Here is a 16,649-nt window from a genome sequence, read left to right on the forward strand (position 1 = left end):
GAATCACAAATACATATTTTATCTCTTTCAAGCGTCCTGGAAACTTTAGGTAACTGGTGCAATGGTTTCAATTTTACTGTGCAATGAAAAATAAAGTATTAAGAGTGCTTTTTCTGTCTTCGTTCAGAACTCTTTGAATCGAGAGAAGAAAAGAGGCAAGAGTCTCCATCCTTGATTCTAATATTTGCATATCTTAGCTCATGTTTGATGAGGGTTTTTTGTTTTTTAGTCTTACACTTCCCAAGCCATGTGCAAGTCTCTTATTGGAGCTTTAAAAGCTGTGGTTCTCTCAAGAAGTAGACTGTAGTAGGCAGAAGCAAAGAAACACCCAATTAATGAAATTGCAGGTTATTCAGTAAGAGATAAATAACAAGAATTAAATTTTTCTCCATTTCCCCCACTTGTACTTAGTGGTAAGTGACCTCACAATAAATCTTAATGAGCTGTGTCGTTGTCAATTAACGACAAAGTCACTTCCTGTTTACATCCTTCATTTTCCAGCAACAATCCATTTTGGTCAAAAGAGGAATGTGGGTGAAACCTAAATTAGCTCTCATGCCCCTACAACCTTCACCCCACCGTTTGTGCCCCCGGCCTTTCTCCAGAACCCAGACAGACTTCAATGCCCGTCACTCCACGCAAACAGCTTCCAAGCTTAACCACTGGGGTTAAAGGTTAACAGCCACTCCTCTGAGAGGGGCCGTGCACTCTGACCCGGACAGGCATTGGCCAGCAGACCCACCACCTGAATGCACACACCAACACACACATTCTTCTACCAACCCTGGGCGCTCTGAGTCAGAAGTCATAAATTCTCAAGAGGATTATTTCAGGCTGCCAGCCGCTATAAATTTTGACGGCTGCCACATCAATGTGCTGTTAGCAGAAAGACGGAATAATGGGCTTCTCTTGGTGTCTAACTAAGGGGTGTTCATTCTTGTCTGCAATGGGCTGCAGGTTTCTATTCCAACCATGCAAGACCAACACCTGATAGAAGACTGAAGGCCAAGCTCAATTGAAACAGGTGGTATTCAAGCATGGCATCTATTTGGTTGAAACTGGCTCAGTGTGGATAAGAAACTTATGAAGCAGATCAGAACATGGGTTCTACTGGAGTAACATTTTTTAAGTGTAAAACAAGTTTTTTCATCTGCAGGAAAACAAAAAAAAGAGTTGAGATAATCCATACTTTTACTTTTGCACTTTTAAGACATACAACTACAAAACAGACTCGAGAGCAAATCATAAGTCATATCTTACTGCTCATTTTCACTTACCATAAGCTGCAATTACTAGTGATGGGAGGGGAACTCCCATTTGTCAGGGACCATCTTTCTCACACTGTGCAAAAATGATACACACCCTACTGCATGCAGGGAAGCTATACATACATTCCTAGTACAGTAGTTGCTAACCAAAGCACCAAGATTAAAGGGATGAGCAGAAACATTAAAGGTACATAAAGGCTGTATATTTGATTTGTAAATCATGGATCTTACGCAGCTCTAGTTGCAGCTTCCCTAATCTGGCTTTCGTGTCAGGACAAGACACCACTGTTTGCCTTCAGCACACTTCCCTCTCTGTTCCAGCTGCTGGAGCAATATTTCTATCTGTCTTGCATCTCTTGCCTCCTTACTGTGTGGCCCGAGGCCATTTTGAGTGTGTCCATCAGTCACTTGCCTTCTGCAGTATGCACTACAGGCTGCTCACAGAAACAACCTTCTCCAAAACTTGCCAAAGTTATCCACATACAAAGATCATGATTATATAATACATGACCAAAGTTGTGTAGACACATGACTATCAAACCCATATGTGCTTTCTGAACATCCCATTCCCGATTTTGTCACCTACTCCTTTGCGCAGCACTCTTTTCACTATAGTTTAGTCAGTCCCTGAGGTCAGGTAAGGAGGTCTGGGGCACAGTTAACATTCCAAATGATCCCAAAAGTATTTAGTGAGGTTGAGGTCAGGGCTTTGTGCAGGTCACTTCAGTTTTTTACTCCAACCATGGCAAACCATGTCAGGAGCAGTGTAATGCTGGAACAGTGAAGAAACTGTAATGCTACAGAATACAATAAAATATTTGCTACTTTCAGGTAACTTTTTGGGAAAGATTTACATATGGGTGGGATGTCCAGGGGTCCATTTCTGGCCATACAGTGTAGAAATCTTTTGTCTTAAGATAGCATGAAATAAAAGGTATACATTATTTGGTGGAGAATAGATATTCTTTATTTTTATATTTATTATGCTCCTGATGTGCAATTAAATGTTATTCATAGGGTCTTTGAAAAGTTTGTACACTGCCTTTAAAATCTTGAGGTAGAAATACCACAAGCTCTATAGTTAGAGATCTATACCACATACAAAACGTGTTCAATGTGAAGTTTCCACCTCAGTGGAAGTGTATTGAAAAGGGATGATAGTAACATGAAACCAGTGTTGGAGCACAAGCGCTCATATGGAGCTGATCAGTATGGACATTGTTTTTCTCCCTTATTTCCGTCCAATATCGCTAAAATACTACTAAGACGAGTTTATAACACATTTGCCAAAACAATAATGACTTTCATTGCTAGCAATAAAAGTTCAACCAGACTGAAAAAGGCCTGTTTTTTCCGGTTTATACATTCACAAAACAGTGGATAACACTAACAAGGCATTTTCATTAATTTCTACAATGGAAATAGATTTGTTCTACTTCAACAGATAAATTGGTTAGCAATGGGAATCTTCAGGCCAACTAATACACACAAGAAATTGAATAAGTACAAGCTGTTCTGGCTAAAATGAATTTACAATCCTTAAAAGCAACTGCGATAGGACTGGCCACATTCCTAAAGTCTGACACCATGAAAAAATAATGAGCTGAGAACACTTATTCTAGAAGAGCAACATTATTACCAATGTTTCCAAAACCCACCCTCCATTCCCAGTACAACTTTACATATGCCCCATTTGTCACCTCTCCACTGAGCACAGGTCCATAGGGGACATTGCAGATACCCAGAATCCACTTCCCATTTTCTCCATTTGGCTCTATTTAGAGTCACCAGTTATAAATCCTGGTGCATGAGTGAGCATTTCTATGGGTGCAGTCATACCCCATGGGGCAAGTGCTGTAGTAGTGAGGAAAGCAAATTAACAAGACGGATGTCCAAAGCCAAACAATGCAGTTGACATTTCCACTGGTCAGGAAGGCTCTGACAAAATGGACAGGAAGGGAGGTCAGAAAGTGCTTTTTTTTTCAGTAATATTACATGAACTGGAGCCAGCATTTTCCTATTACATCCTTTAGTTATCAATATAAAACATTTTAATCACTAAAGACTATAAGCAGAGGGGGATCTCAACTGTTCTGTCGACTAGCTTGTAAGTCTGAGCGCTGAACAGACAGCGGTGTATACATCTGTTTGTATTAGCGTTAACGCAAGTAAAATATGGCCCAGGAGGAAAGTTTATTTTAAGAATTCCTTGAAGTCTTGATTAATATAAAGGAACATTAACATTCACTTAGAAATGGTTTGGGACTCAGGAATTATACTTGCAGCTACTATAATTTGCAACAAAATGTACAGTAAGGCAACAAGCCACAAGTCCTTGGAAAGCATGTGTGTAAAACGTTTCCTTATATAAATCATGGATTAACATCTCTTGCCAAACACAGCTGTCAAAACACTAAGCGACCAGACTTTTTTCCCCAAAATGGCATTTTGTTGAAAAATGTAAAAATAAAAATGCATATGCACAGACAGATTTCATCAGAAAATTTATTTTTTTAAAAATAGTTAGCCTACAAGCAGCATGCATTTAATCACAGGCTTAATAGTCTAGACAGCTGTGTGATCATTAACCAGGGTGTAACATGGTGAAGGTTACAGCTCTTCCACATCTCTAACACTCAGAACAATTCCAGAATATATTGATCAGAGCATATGAGGAATACAAAGCAGATTGGTGTGATGAAGTATTTGGTACTGTGAGAAATCATTAATTCATTAATAGCCACTTACATGAAAGAAAAAAATAATTTGTTGCAGGAGACAGAATGGTCTTCTGCTTTCTAGCTCGCCTCTGATTACGAAACCAGGCAGAGTGTCTGGCCAATTAAAACTCCCCACTGGTGAACTTTCCAAAAGTTTGTCATCCATGAACATTCACCCAGAATCCCCAGGAAGATTCTACAACATGGATCTGGCCTCTGGTTCTCTGTCTGGCTCCATCTCCCTCCCCACTGTGCCGTCTCCTGCTTTGTCTCTGGACACAAAAGCTCCCTGCCTACACCACTTCCCAGGTCAGCTCATTGAGAAATGTTTCACTTTTTCCAGCATTGTCATAGAAACTCTATGAATTCACTTGCATGCAGCTGACAAACGAGCATTTAGCTTCAGAAAGCAGGGGCTTTCTGTCATGCATTAGGGATTTGGGATACGCAAGAACATTGGAATGTAAGGCCTCATTCCAACAAGGGAAGAACAATCAGGTCACAAGTGAACCAGCAGAGCTGTGTATGATCGATGAACTTCAACTCGACGGTACAGCACGTTGAGGCGGACTAACAGTAGAGCCTAGCGAAGCTGTTGATGACACGTGAACAGAGCACCGTTCATTTGGAAGCAATTCCAAATGAAGGCCTCAAAACTAAGACAATTGAAGCGGCAGGAGACACGAAGAGTCTAAACCAGCAATGGTGTTTGCCATTACCAGGGAGAGCAACAGCACATGGCTGTTTGCATACACACAAACAAATGTGTGAGAGTCTATGCATGCATATGAGCATGCGCATACACACAGAAGCACACTCAGAGGTAAAAGTACACTTGGAGGAAGGTAGAGGGTAGATTTGGTGGAAGATTAATGCCATTTGAAAAATTCCAGGGATATATAAACATTTACAATGAATATACCACCTATAATCTACAGGCTTTTATTAATATTCGAAAAATACTTGATGTTACAGCAATCAGCAAACTTGATCATATAAGCCATTTGGAAAAACAGACACTAAATTTGCCCAAGTTCAGAGAAAAGTTGTTTAACGATAAAGCAGCAATGGCCCATAGGTGTTTGGACCAAAGTTTGCCTTTTTGTGAAATTACATGCAAAACACGCATTTAATTGTATAATGTTTACTTTCATTGTACTTTTACAACAATTATATTTTACTTTAAATCACAGAGCCAGTAACAGAAAAGAGAGAAATATAAATTGTAATGAATACTAAAGATTAGAAGGAAAAGGCAGCAAATCTCCAGACATCACGTCACAGCACCACTGTATTACAACAAAGAAAAAGCCTGTGCAAAAGCCTGGCTCATCTCTAGTCCCAAAAGACCTTGTCTCCATACCCTGTTCTTTGGTACTTCAAATGAACAGAGACAAGCTAGGATGTTCAGCTTGGAAACAACCTTTCCTCCTTCCTTGAAAAGTGATTTAGTGTTATGGAAACACCACAATAGCAACTTGTGGTACCAAAAGGGAGAAAAATACATACGTAATTTACAATATATACATCTCTCTGTGCAAACCCTAAAGCCATTTTATTTATCTTCCCTTTATCAGCAAACCAGCAGAAAAAGATGACTGATATAAACTTTGACAAAGCGTAGGTAAGATTGAAAGAAATGTGCCAGATGCCGAATTCGAAGGACAAGCCGCAGAACCGTGTGCGCATTTACAAGGAATAGAGCAAGAGGGGCCCACTGGCAAGATGAGGTCAAACCCGTGATCATGTTTCCAAGTCCACAATGCGACAACACAGCCATGATGATTCTGATATAGCTGCTGGGCTCAAGAAACTGGATAGCAGTGATGCTGGTGGGAAGAGCAGCATTATTAGCCAAGTGCAAAAAAATGGAAACCTACACCAAGGTATTATACTTTAGTCATGGACATCCTTTATCCCATCTCCAATGTGATACAGACAGCTATGTCGATAAATCATTGAGGCCTAGGAGTAGAAGTCAGATATGCAAAAGCTGGCAGATCAAATGTGGCCACCTCTGTTTACTCAGAGATATTCACCATTTTGTTTTCTCAAATTCCTTCAAAGATCATACTCCGGCTATAGGCAGGAACTGATTGATGATGCTATCAGGAATCACAGGCCATAGGAAGGAATCACCAATCGTGTGCAGGTTTAGTTCCATATATTGTGCTGGCTGTGAAATTGGATGATGGCTGAAAACCATGTGTGGGCACCTTTAAAGGCTTTCGATCCAGCAAACCTCTCTCCGCTCTGCCTGATAATTCCTGGTTATCAAAGTTTTATTTAGTTATTTGTCTGATGTCTTTATTTAAAAATTAAAAAAAATAAATAAAAGAATTCACCTGCACAGTAACGTCACACACACCACATGTCCAAAGAGGACTGTATGAAACAACTGCTGATAAATAAACTCAAAAAATCCACTGACCATCTTTTCATGCATTTAGACATGGTACTGATTTGATATCCAGTGTCAGTGTTTGGCTGATCGTGGCAGAAAATATTGGCTTGGATATCAGAGGAAGAACAAAAGAGAATGCGTCAGAACAGAATCTGTAACAAATCAAGCATGAAGTATCACAGAATTTCTTTTAGCTGAACAGAACGCAGACATGAAGCAAAGGAAAGAAATTGGGACACAAAAATAACCAATATGATACATACCTTCTTTGACTTATTGCCTAAAATTGTACACATTCAGACTTAATGATTTTGGGTATTTCAGTTTAAAAAAGTTTCATCAAAGGATAGTAAGAGTGTTTATATGGCCATTTTGGTTTTAAATGGCCATTATAAGTTAAGTGCTTCAATTAAAAACCCAAATTAAAAGCATTTTCTATTCGTTTGTTTTTTTTTTGTTTGTTTAGTTTTTTCCATTTCATTGTGTGGTCATCTGTAGGAAACATTGTCTTAAGCTTAAGAACCAGAGGTCATTTTACTCCCCTGCTCTTTTACTACACATCAAATCACCACTGTCTTTTAATCTTCTTCAGAAGACTTTATGACATGTTAAGAAGGTCTGTAAAAGTGGGCTTGGGGAAGTGAGGGTGAATTACCAGTTCGAGCAGAGATCTGGTCTTTGGCTCATCCCGGTGAAGCTTATGGGAATTATTAAGAGGGATTTACAGAGCTTCTCTATGTTAGCAAAGCTGGGGAATCTGCCCAAAACCCAAAGCAAATCCCTGGCCAATGTCCTTCCTCTGTCTCCACAGCCAAAAAATGTTTCTCGAGGACCATAAAAACACCATAGTTATTGGCACCGTCAATACTATTATTCCCATTAAGATCGTTAGTAGTGGACGGCAACTCTCTCAGGGCTTCGTTTTCAATGAAGGCCAACAAGGGAGTTTCAACGTTATGCCTGGTAAGGGAAGAGTACCATCAAAAACATCAAGTTCGAGACTGCGGGAGATGGTGGACACTATTACATGCACAGATATAATACAACACCGCAACGTCTCCATTCAAAATCTGCACGTTTTCGCTGCTGAGCAGTTTGCCTCTGCAACAGATCCAAAGAGCATGATTAAACATGACCTCGTAACAACAATGTCTGTCAAGGCAAACATACAAAACAAGTTTTGGTATTAAATTCAACTGAAAGAGCGAAGAGAGCAGAAAGAAAAATAATGAAGGGTAATAAAAGAGGAGAGACCAGACCTTGGCTGAGGCCTTGGAGCAAGCCAGAACAGATAAAATGGCCCAACAGAATGAGGACAAAGGAAAGAAAAGCTTCTAGATGTTAAGGCTAGATAAAAAGGAATGCCTGCATCAACACTTCCTACAAAGCCTGCTCTTTAAGACAAGGCAGGATGCGTGAGCCAAGTGAATGGGCCCCAGGGAACTCCACATGCAAATTGGAAGTGTTAACAAGGAGCTTCGGTGACAGCCTCTATCTGCCTTGTGGTGAGGAAAAGGCACAAGTTTGGAGGCAGATTTCACAAAGCATCAATCAGAAGTGAGTCTGCACTGTACCGCACAGCCTGGTTCACTCAGAGAAGAACAGAGACTTAAACAATGTCACCAGAGACACAAGCTTCAAAGCTGTTTGAGTGTAGGGGTACGGAAAGGTCAGTGAGCATATGTCTCAACCATACAGAAAAAGTATGTGTATATCGGTAAAAACAAAAACATAAGGGCCAGGACAAGGCTCCAGAGACATCCAGCTATTCCCCAAAAGTGTAACACTCAAACATGCTTGAATCACACAGAGTGCCAACTCCATCCTGAGTTCTGTTCTCATCCTCAGACTAGGCTTCTCTTCCATCAGACAAAATCCCCCTGTAAGTTAAACTTATTGGTGCAGCCCATCAATCCTCTGTTGGTGCAGGCTTTGTTGCTGCTCTGAGCTCCCAGTGTGTGGGTCTTGGTGGTCTCATGTGGAATGTATTTTGGGGTAGGGGGTGGGGGTTACCCAATTGTTCCTGCACACAGCATTTACCCCCTGCTGTGCCGTCATTCACTGGAGGCTGTGCAGGGAGAGTGCCGGGTAACCATGTGGAGAAACCAGCACAAAATTAATGTTACAGTTAAAGTTGGGCAACAAAATCTGGTTGTCTTTAGAGAAATAATAAGGCAAAACAGGATACAAGACTCATAATTTTACATTCAGCATTCAGAGACCACAGGTTTAGTCAAAATATTAAAGAAATTGTTGGCTCCCAAAAAGTCTACATGCATGGCCAGCTGAATTAGAAACTGATTTATAGCTTCCGGTTGTTCCACACATCATGAAGTAACATGATTTGCCCATTATCTAAGCCATGTGTTCCCATGTAGCACTGTAACCAGGCACCATAACATTAATTCCTTCATCTCATGTGCACGGACTAATCTAATGCGAATCACGTAAACCAACTATCAGAAATGTAAAGCCGACCATTTCAAGACTCATATGTGCTTTCACGCCCACTCACACTTTATGTAATGCGAGTCAATGTGTTTCATATCTTCTTTCTGATAGCCAAATAGTCCGCCAGCCACAAGGCTTGGCCATGACACAGGAACAGGTTGCAGCAAGGTCATTTCAGCCTCACCCATGGCCAGAGGCTTTAATTACCCTTACTGATATCTTCCTCCAGCTCAATAACAGTACCTCAAAAAGCCTGCCAATGCCCTAAAGTACAGACCTATATACATTTTGATTGAAGTGAATTTTCACCATCACAGATTGAAGTTAGTCTAAACGTACAACTGTACTAAAATGGCAAAATAAAGACAAAAAAATAGACAAAAATATATTATTCTAAACATGCATGATTCCAAATTTCAGAACATGTTTATTGTGCTCATTGTCCACTTTATCAGGAATACTAATTATCCCCACAGCCAATCATGTGGCAGCAGCACAATTCATACAATTCTGGAACTACAGCATTAGTTAATCTAAATAATGTGATCTCAGCTACACTGATAGTTGAGTACATCAGAGAATTTTAGAAACTGATGATCTAAGATTTTCACACAGTTTCACAGAATTGGGCAAAAAAAAAAAAAAAAAAAAAAAATCCAGAGTGGCAGATTTGTGGCAGGAAGTGCCTTGTTGAGAGAGCGGTGAGAGGAGAGTGGCCAGGCTGGTTCAAGCTGACAGAAAGAGTAACACAAATAAGCACTCTTTACAACAGTGGTGATCAGAAAAGCATTTTAGGAAAAGAAAAAAAAACGTGTTGAATCCTTCAGAGGATGGGCTCACCACATCAGCAGAAGACTACATTATGCTCCATGATGGATTCTGATGGAATTTCCACACACAATGATATGCTGCCAGCTACAGTGATGTGCTTGAAATTATTCTCTGCTAAGCAGAAAACAGACAGGTGCAAAGTCAAACATTTCAGTGGAGCAGAATGAGTTTTCCACACACTTCAACACATTAAAAGACACGCGCATACACACACATCTTTGAGCAGTGCTTCTGTTTTAGAATTTGTGCTTTTGAAGACAGTGAGGTTAGTAGAAAGGAGAGCAAGTTTTTTGCACAAGTTCTTTTAGCTTGTTATCTTGCTGACAACAGGGAGGAACGTTTCTGTTGAGCCAGGATCAATTTCCTTCATTGATACTGTTGATATTCTATTCTACCCATTACCTGACAAAAGCGTTAATCCTTAGTCACTGACAAAAAGAAATATAATTCCTGATGTATTTGCTCTTACCCAACACTAGAAAGAACACAAAGCTGCGTTCACATGGGTCCTGCTGTTTAACTGCCGCTGCATATTTTACATGTACCAAGAGAAAACTGACAGAATGCAGCTGGATTTACTTAAATATGCTCTGCATTATTAAATATGTTCTCATAGCAAAAAAAAGTATTATGATCGGTGAAACCAGGCAAAATGATCTTGATTGGTTTAGACAAGACAATTTCTAAAATCACGGTTCAATAAGTAAAACACTTGTGTGCTAATGAATGAAGCCCATTTATCAGCACAACTAATTTAAATGTTGAAAAAGTATTATAGTAGAAATATTGTTGATTTTACTAAACCTAATATATATTACCAGTCCACAGCACTTATGAGAGGAACTCAGAGGTAACAGCATTAAATGCAAAAAAGAGACTTTTTTTTATTTGGGGTTACAGAAATAACTACTATGGAATCCAATACACAGATTAAAATGTAGATGCCACTGATCAGGATGTATTAGTTCAACTTCTTTCTACATTAATTTGACGGTGTAAAGCAAAGAGGTGGATATGTTTTTTCATATTTTGGGCATGTCAGAACTGTTACTAGACTCAAGTCTTATCTTAGAAGTGATCTAGCAATTACTCAATTATTATCCAGACAGCAAGAAGGAAATAGACGGTGAACGGCATAAGCCAATAGAAGTTTCCAATAGAAAATGTCAACAACTATTTTAAGGTATTGGTTTCAAAAGCAGAGGTGTATACTACATCAGGAAGTGGTAGAGCTGTGGTAATTAGAACAAGAATGATCCTTCGAGCATACAGATGGTAGAGCCTTTCATCTTCATCACTGTCCATACCTGAGCCATGACATAAGACCCTGCTGCCAATATGAAGCAAAACAGGCTGCTCTAGCACAGGAAAAAGTGTTCCAATGTCTCCCAATAAGAAACTGTTGACACAAAGAGATACCAATCTGGTCAGTGCTAACCACTCTCCTTTTGAAGAGCCACTGCGCAGCAGGAACTTAACACACACGTTTTACAACATCTAGGCCAATCATCAACCATCACAAACAGTGGGGATTTTCTTTAAAAGGCCAAGACCCTCTCTGCTTTGGTTAGAAATGGGAGGGTGTGAAAGCATCAGACCTTAGTGGGGAACTGTGCATTTCAGGGCTAAAGTAGCTATGAAGTCCCCCAAGATATCATAATCCTTAGTATATTTCAAGCAGAAAGGATCTGAGGAGAGCAACTGGTTGGTGAATAAACATTTTAAGCCCCGGACTGTATAGTGAAGTGCAACAATTTTTCCATTAGTCTGTGGAAAATGAATTTCACTGCGTTTACAGACAGGCAGACTGTTCCTCTGGTCAACGGCCACCTCAAACCACAAACCTACTTATCTAAAGTTAACACAACCCCCAACAACAGTATAAGAGACCGACTACAGTTGGTTTCGGTATGAATGTGTAAAATCCTAATTTTGTCAAAGGAGGACTAAAGGAATAATATTACAGATGTATATATTTAAAAAAAGAGGGGGGGGGGGACACTCAATAATTTTTTAGCCCTGGATCATGTGCAAAACACCACAAGCACTAGGTCTTAATCGAAAGTAGTGAAATTTGTTGGGCAAATACTATAATTTTTTAACCGCAAGCCAAAAACAAAAGATGCTTGTGGCTGGAAGATCACTAGTCATATTAGACGTTTTAAACTGTGCTCTTCTTGTTTTGGTTCTATCTGGGTGAAGATGAAATGACAGAATTTAATAACACCATGTTCACAATACCTCCATTATTGAATTGTGTGATGAACAATACCAACAGGACAAAAAAATCTGCACAAAAAAAATGAAACATTTTATTTGGCCGGATTGGCTGGAACATACCAGCTGAAAAAAATGCAGAGGGCAAAAATAATAATACCCTTGCTGATTAATCACAGAAAAGTTGGCTTGGAAAGGATATAATTTTGGCCACCGATGCTGTGTTGGATGTACTGGGTCTAGCTGTGGATAAAATGTGGATTCAGGACCATGGAAATATAGAGAATAGATGTTTTGACTACCAGGTGAAAAGGGCCACTGCTGAAAGCCAAAACCAGAAGGGAACACTGACGGTTCAATTAAGTTCTCCTGTGGACCATTTTCACCATTGCAACTGGAGACATTGTTATACAAAAGCAGAGCTTTGTGTGTTCTCTTTCTGCTCTCTAAGAAGCCTCCACCCTTCAGTGACAGTAGACCTTGTTACTTGCGCTGGATCAATTATCTCAGACTCTTCTATTGACAAAGAAATGAGTCCAGGACATAACAGGGTCTACTGGGAGATACACACGTGCATGGAACCCAGACAAGGCATTAGAAAACATTCACACTAACCCTCATTACAAAACTGGAGTTGGACTACAATAAGAGATTATCAATGCAGGTGAATGGGGTACAATCAGACACATTTAACAGTACAGTGATACACCAGGGGAAACTCTGGGCTGTTGGCCCAGTGTAAAATACAAGGCAAATCACAAGTAAATGGCCTCCAGGATTTGAGACAGCTGTTCCACCTCACATGTGACACTACTTAGAGCTACTAAAACATATGATTCTACCTCCAAACGTTCCGTGATAACAGCTAAGCGATTGACAACAGATAAGTTAAAGTTGAAGGGGAAAAAAACAATTGTGTTATAACAAGTATGTGCAATCTGTGTGTCAACTGGACAGGATTCGTATAATAAATAATTACAATATTACATTATGTGGGTTTATGCCAGCAGGTAATTTTAATGTCAGTAAAAAAAATAACTGATGTGATCTTTCTAAACACAAACACAACCCACAAAAGAAAAATTACAGTTATGATTAAATTTGAATGAGATGAATATCATAGCACATACTCCCATCATATTTATATTACACTATTGTGCATCATCAGGTAGCAGGATTCCACACAAATAAGGGCTTCAGGAACTGCAAAAGTTATTAATTCATCACAAATCATACATTAATCTGTACGGGTGGTGAAGGGGAGAGAGATTGTGTCTGAATTTCTCTGGAAATTGGCTGATTTTACAAACAAACAATGAAATACAAATAAAAACTGAAAAACAAACATGGCACATTCACTCCATATCTGGGGGTTTTCCTGCCTTGGAATTTATATAGCATGTATTTAAAACTAGCAGATAGTAAAAATGATTACTTGTGTAAAATAAAAACCTGGTTTTTACAATATCACTAACAGGTAATTCAACTAGCATTGATTTAAATGTTAGGGGATAGAAAGAAGACTCTCCTGGTCCAGTCAAGTTTTTCTAAACTCTCAACTGCACAGTTGTACAATTGAGATAAGAGTAAGACAAATTGCATAAATGTAAATGTACATGCCAACCAATACAGTGGTATAGGAAACCTTATTCTCCTAGTGGTATGATTCTCACTTCAGATGAAGGAGGTCAAATACAAGACAAACCCGTGTGTGTGTGTGTGTGTGTGTGTGTGTGTGTGTGTGTGTGTGTGTGTGTGTGTAAAAAACAGAGTGGGGGGACTGGGTTCAGTGTGTTTCTTAACATATAGTCCAGATCACAGGACTGTCTTGAGAGCCGCAGCTGAGCCCCTAGGCAAGTAAAGCTAGGAAACATTGATGCATCATCGAAACATATTCTATTCGTTTCAATATTACTTTTGATTATAAACAGTCCAAAATAAATGCATGTAAATATTAAAACCACGGGTTTCCTTTACTCCAGGGGGAAGTTATAAACAGAGTGTATCCTGGAGCCAGCTTCACTGATCCCGAACACACAGACAAACTTAGAGTATTCACCCCCCATCATCCACCCCCACCTAGATAAAAATCACTACATTTACATGTCCATTATGGGCTACTACGATAAGATTTGGGTTAAGAATCGGAGAATTTAACTCCTTTTCGATTCTACGCGCATTGCAGACCCATGTGTGCGTGGTTAAGGGTTTACACTGGGGAAAAAAATAATATTAAAACAGGTTTTATCCTCCACACACCTCAGTGCTGCCCTGATTTGCTTCCTCATACAAAAGAAACAAGAGGCGCCGGTTTTCTCTACGTAAAATCATAGCAAGACGTTTAACCTCCCTGGTTAAAAGATAAAGCGTGTATTAACACCTAACTCTATATTAAACGGTCTTAGTGCTGCTTTTAAATGGTATCGCGAATATAAACTAGAAGTCTCTTTTGTGCTTCAGCAAACTTTTTCCACTCCAAGTCCGCGGTATGAACCGAGTAATAAGGAGCTGTATATCAGTTGTTCACTGCAGACGAGACAGACACAGCTGTGGAAAGGGTCGTAAAGGTGAGAAAAGGCCGAGAGAGGCTCTTACCGTATACTCCTTTGTTGGGGACGTCGTTACTGTTGAAGCCTTTGGAGCTGTAAGCGGTTCGGACTTCATTGCAGTTCTTTGACTTCTGTTCACTCGGACTGGCGGAGACCAAAATCAGTGCGGATAAACAAACTGCAAGCGCAACAATCGCCTTCATCGTTGTGTCCAACTGACAAAAAGGTTTAGGAAAACGCAGCCGAGCACAAAATACAAAGTTCTCCTCGGTTACAATGTGACTTCTGGAGCCGCGTCGGATTTCCACATGGAGATGCGCGGTCTCACGGCGAAGGCACACAAAGTTTTAGCGGCTCGACGGAGTTGTAGTTTCTGCTTTAAAAGTTGGTACGAGATTAAAAAAACGACTGGAGGAAAAGATAAAAGTATCTGCTTGTAAAAGAGTCGGTTTGTGCTCGCAGTCCGAACTTTCGCGTGAAAAAGCGAGTCGCCTGAGAGCCGCCGCGAACACACGGTAAAAACACACGACTCGCGTTAAAACGGCCTCGAAAACGCGTCCGCTGGAAGGTGTCCGCTGAGATTTCGATTCCGTCTGAAGAGAATAATCGTGAACAGAATTAAAAGTTTTTGTGAAGTTTTTTTTTTTTTTTCTTCTTCTTCTTCTTCCGAGCTCCGTGTAGTATTCAGGACGGGACGCTTTAAGGCTGGAGTCACTCGTCGTGTGCTCGAGCGTTGGCTGCGCGCGCGCGGTACGACGTCTTCGCGCGCTCACGTGAACGAAGTTCCAGACAAAGCGGCGTGCACGCGCAACACGCGTTCACCTGGAGTCCAACACGCTCAGGTAGCTGAAGACGGGGGGGAGGGGAAGGTTGGTGAGGGGAGGGGAGGCAGATAAACACAACTTAAGAAAAATGTTTACAAACTGAATTATAGTAAAAGGAAGGATTCTTTCTGGAACGAAGTCTTCTGTAATCATTCAACTTCATCGATTGAAAACTATTAATTCCTCATAATAATAAAAAATATAATAATATAACTGATTTATTTATGTGCCTCACACAATATAAAACACCTCAACTTGTATAGTTGTACCTCATTTTTACAGTTAAAATGAGACAGTCAGTGATTAATTAGCTCAGTCTCACACTAATATATGTGAGGAATATAATTTTTAGCTGTTAAATTTATCATAAGAATTTTTTTTAAATGGCCATGTCAAAAGTTTGACTCTATTGTAATTTACTTTTGCATGGATTTGGATGTGTTTTTGATCTTTGTCCTGCTGACCTGTGTGTAGCTTCATGGCACAGGTAAATTTCCATTAAATGTTTTCTGGTACTCCCTGTAGTCTATGATGCCATTTATGCTCACAGGGCTTTTAAAGGGGGAAAATGACCCACAAAATCACTCCACGGGACCTCCACCATACTTAACACTGAGAATCAGAGTCCTTCTTTCTACATCAAACCCTCCTTCAGTTTTTTATGTCATTAGACTTTGTTTTTGTCGCATGTGTCCACAGAACTACCCAATGGGATTCGGTCAAAGTTTCAGTAGGGTCTTTGTGGCTAGACAAAAGAAAAAGCACATCTTGCATATAGTTTGCTGGCAAGGAGGTGTATAAATGTTGATTTGAACATTTTGGTGACCTCAAAATGCTACTGTCATCTGTCCACAGTGATCTGTGGAGAACACTTTGGCTCTCTAACCATGCTCCTTGATGTGTGTGTCATCTTCTGGGCAGGTTTATTACAGCTCTGGTTGTTCTTCATAATTATTGCTCTAACAGTAGATTCAATTCTGTATCTATTTTTATAGCCATTGCTTTTTTATTTATGATATGTTTGTGTATCACCCGATCTTCCAAATGTTGACTCAAGCCTGTGTACTTATGTACGTCGCTCTGGATAACGGCTTCTGCCAAATGCTGTAAATATAAATGTAAATATGTATACCACAGTGACACAGGAAGTCACTATTGTTGGCTTAAGAGTTTCTGAACATTTCAACTTTAATATATATATGTGATTTTTACCATTAAATGTGATTTCGTGTGTGTATATGGAATAAGGGTTTTGTATTTTCGTTCTTCAACTTTAGTGTATATTAGTGTATCATATTAAGCTACTAAGTTAACCACTAAGATAACATAATATTTTTAGCCATTTTTTGAATATATACTGTGAATTCAAGTAATACCAGGCATGA

At 39.7% G+C, this 16,649-nt stretch overlaps 1 protein-coding gene across 1 annotated transcript in view; it reads right to left on the minus strand.

The window, feature by feature from the left end:
* gpc4 (glypican 4) overlaps positions 1–15,257 on the minus strand; it is a 30,091-nt gene extending 14,834 nt beyond the window's left edge. Inside the window, exon 1 of the mRNA XM_060884845.1 lies at positions 14,487–15,257. Within this exon, the coding sequence (XP_060740828.1) occupies positions 14,487–14,643 (157 nt within the window). The 5' untranslated portion in view covers positions 14,644–15,257. The remainder of the gene's footprint in view (positions 1–14,486) is intronic.
* Between the last annotated feature and the right edge of the window lie 1,392 nt (positions 15,258–16,649).

Source organism: Tachysurus vachellii, chromosome 13 (genome assembly GCF_030014155.1).
Source record: "Tachysurus vachellii isolate PV-2020 chromosome 13, HZAU_Pvac_v1, whole genome shotgun sequence".
Lineage (NCBI taxonomy): Eukaryota > Metazoa > Chordata > Actinopteri > Siluriformes > Bagridae > Tachysurus > Tachysurus vachellii.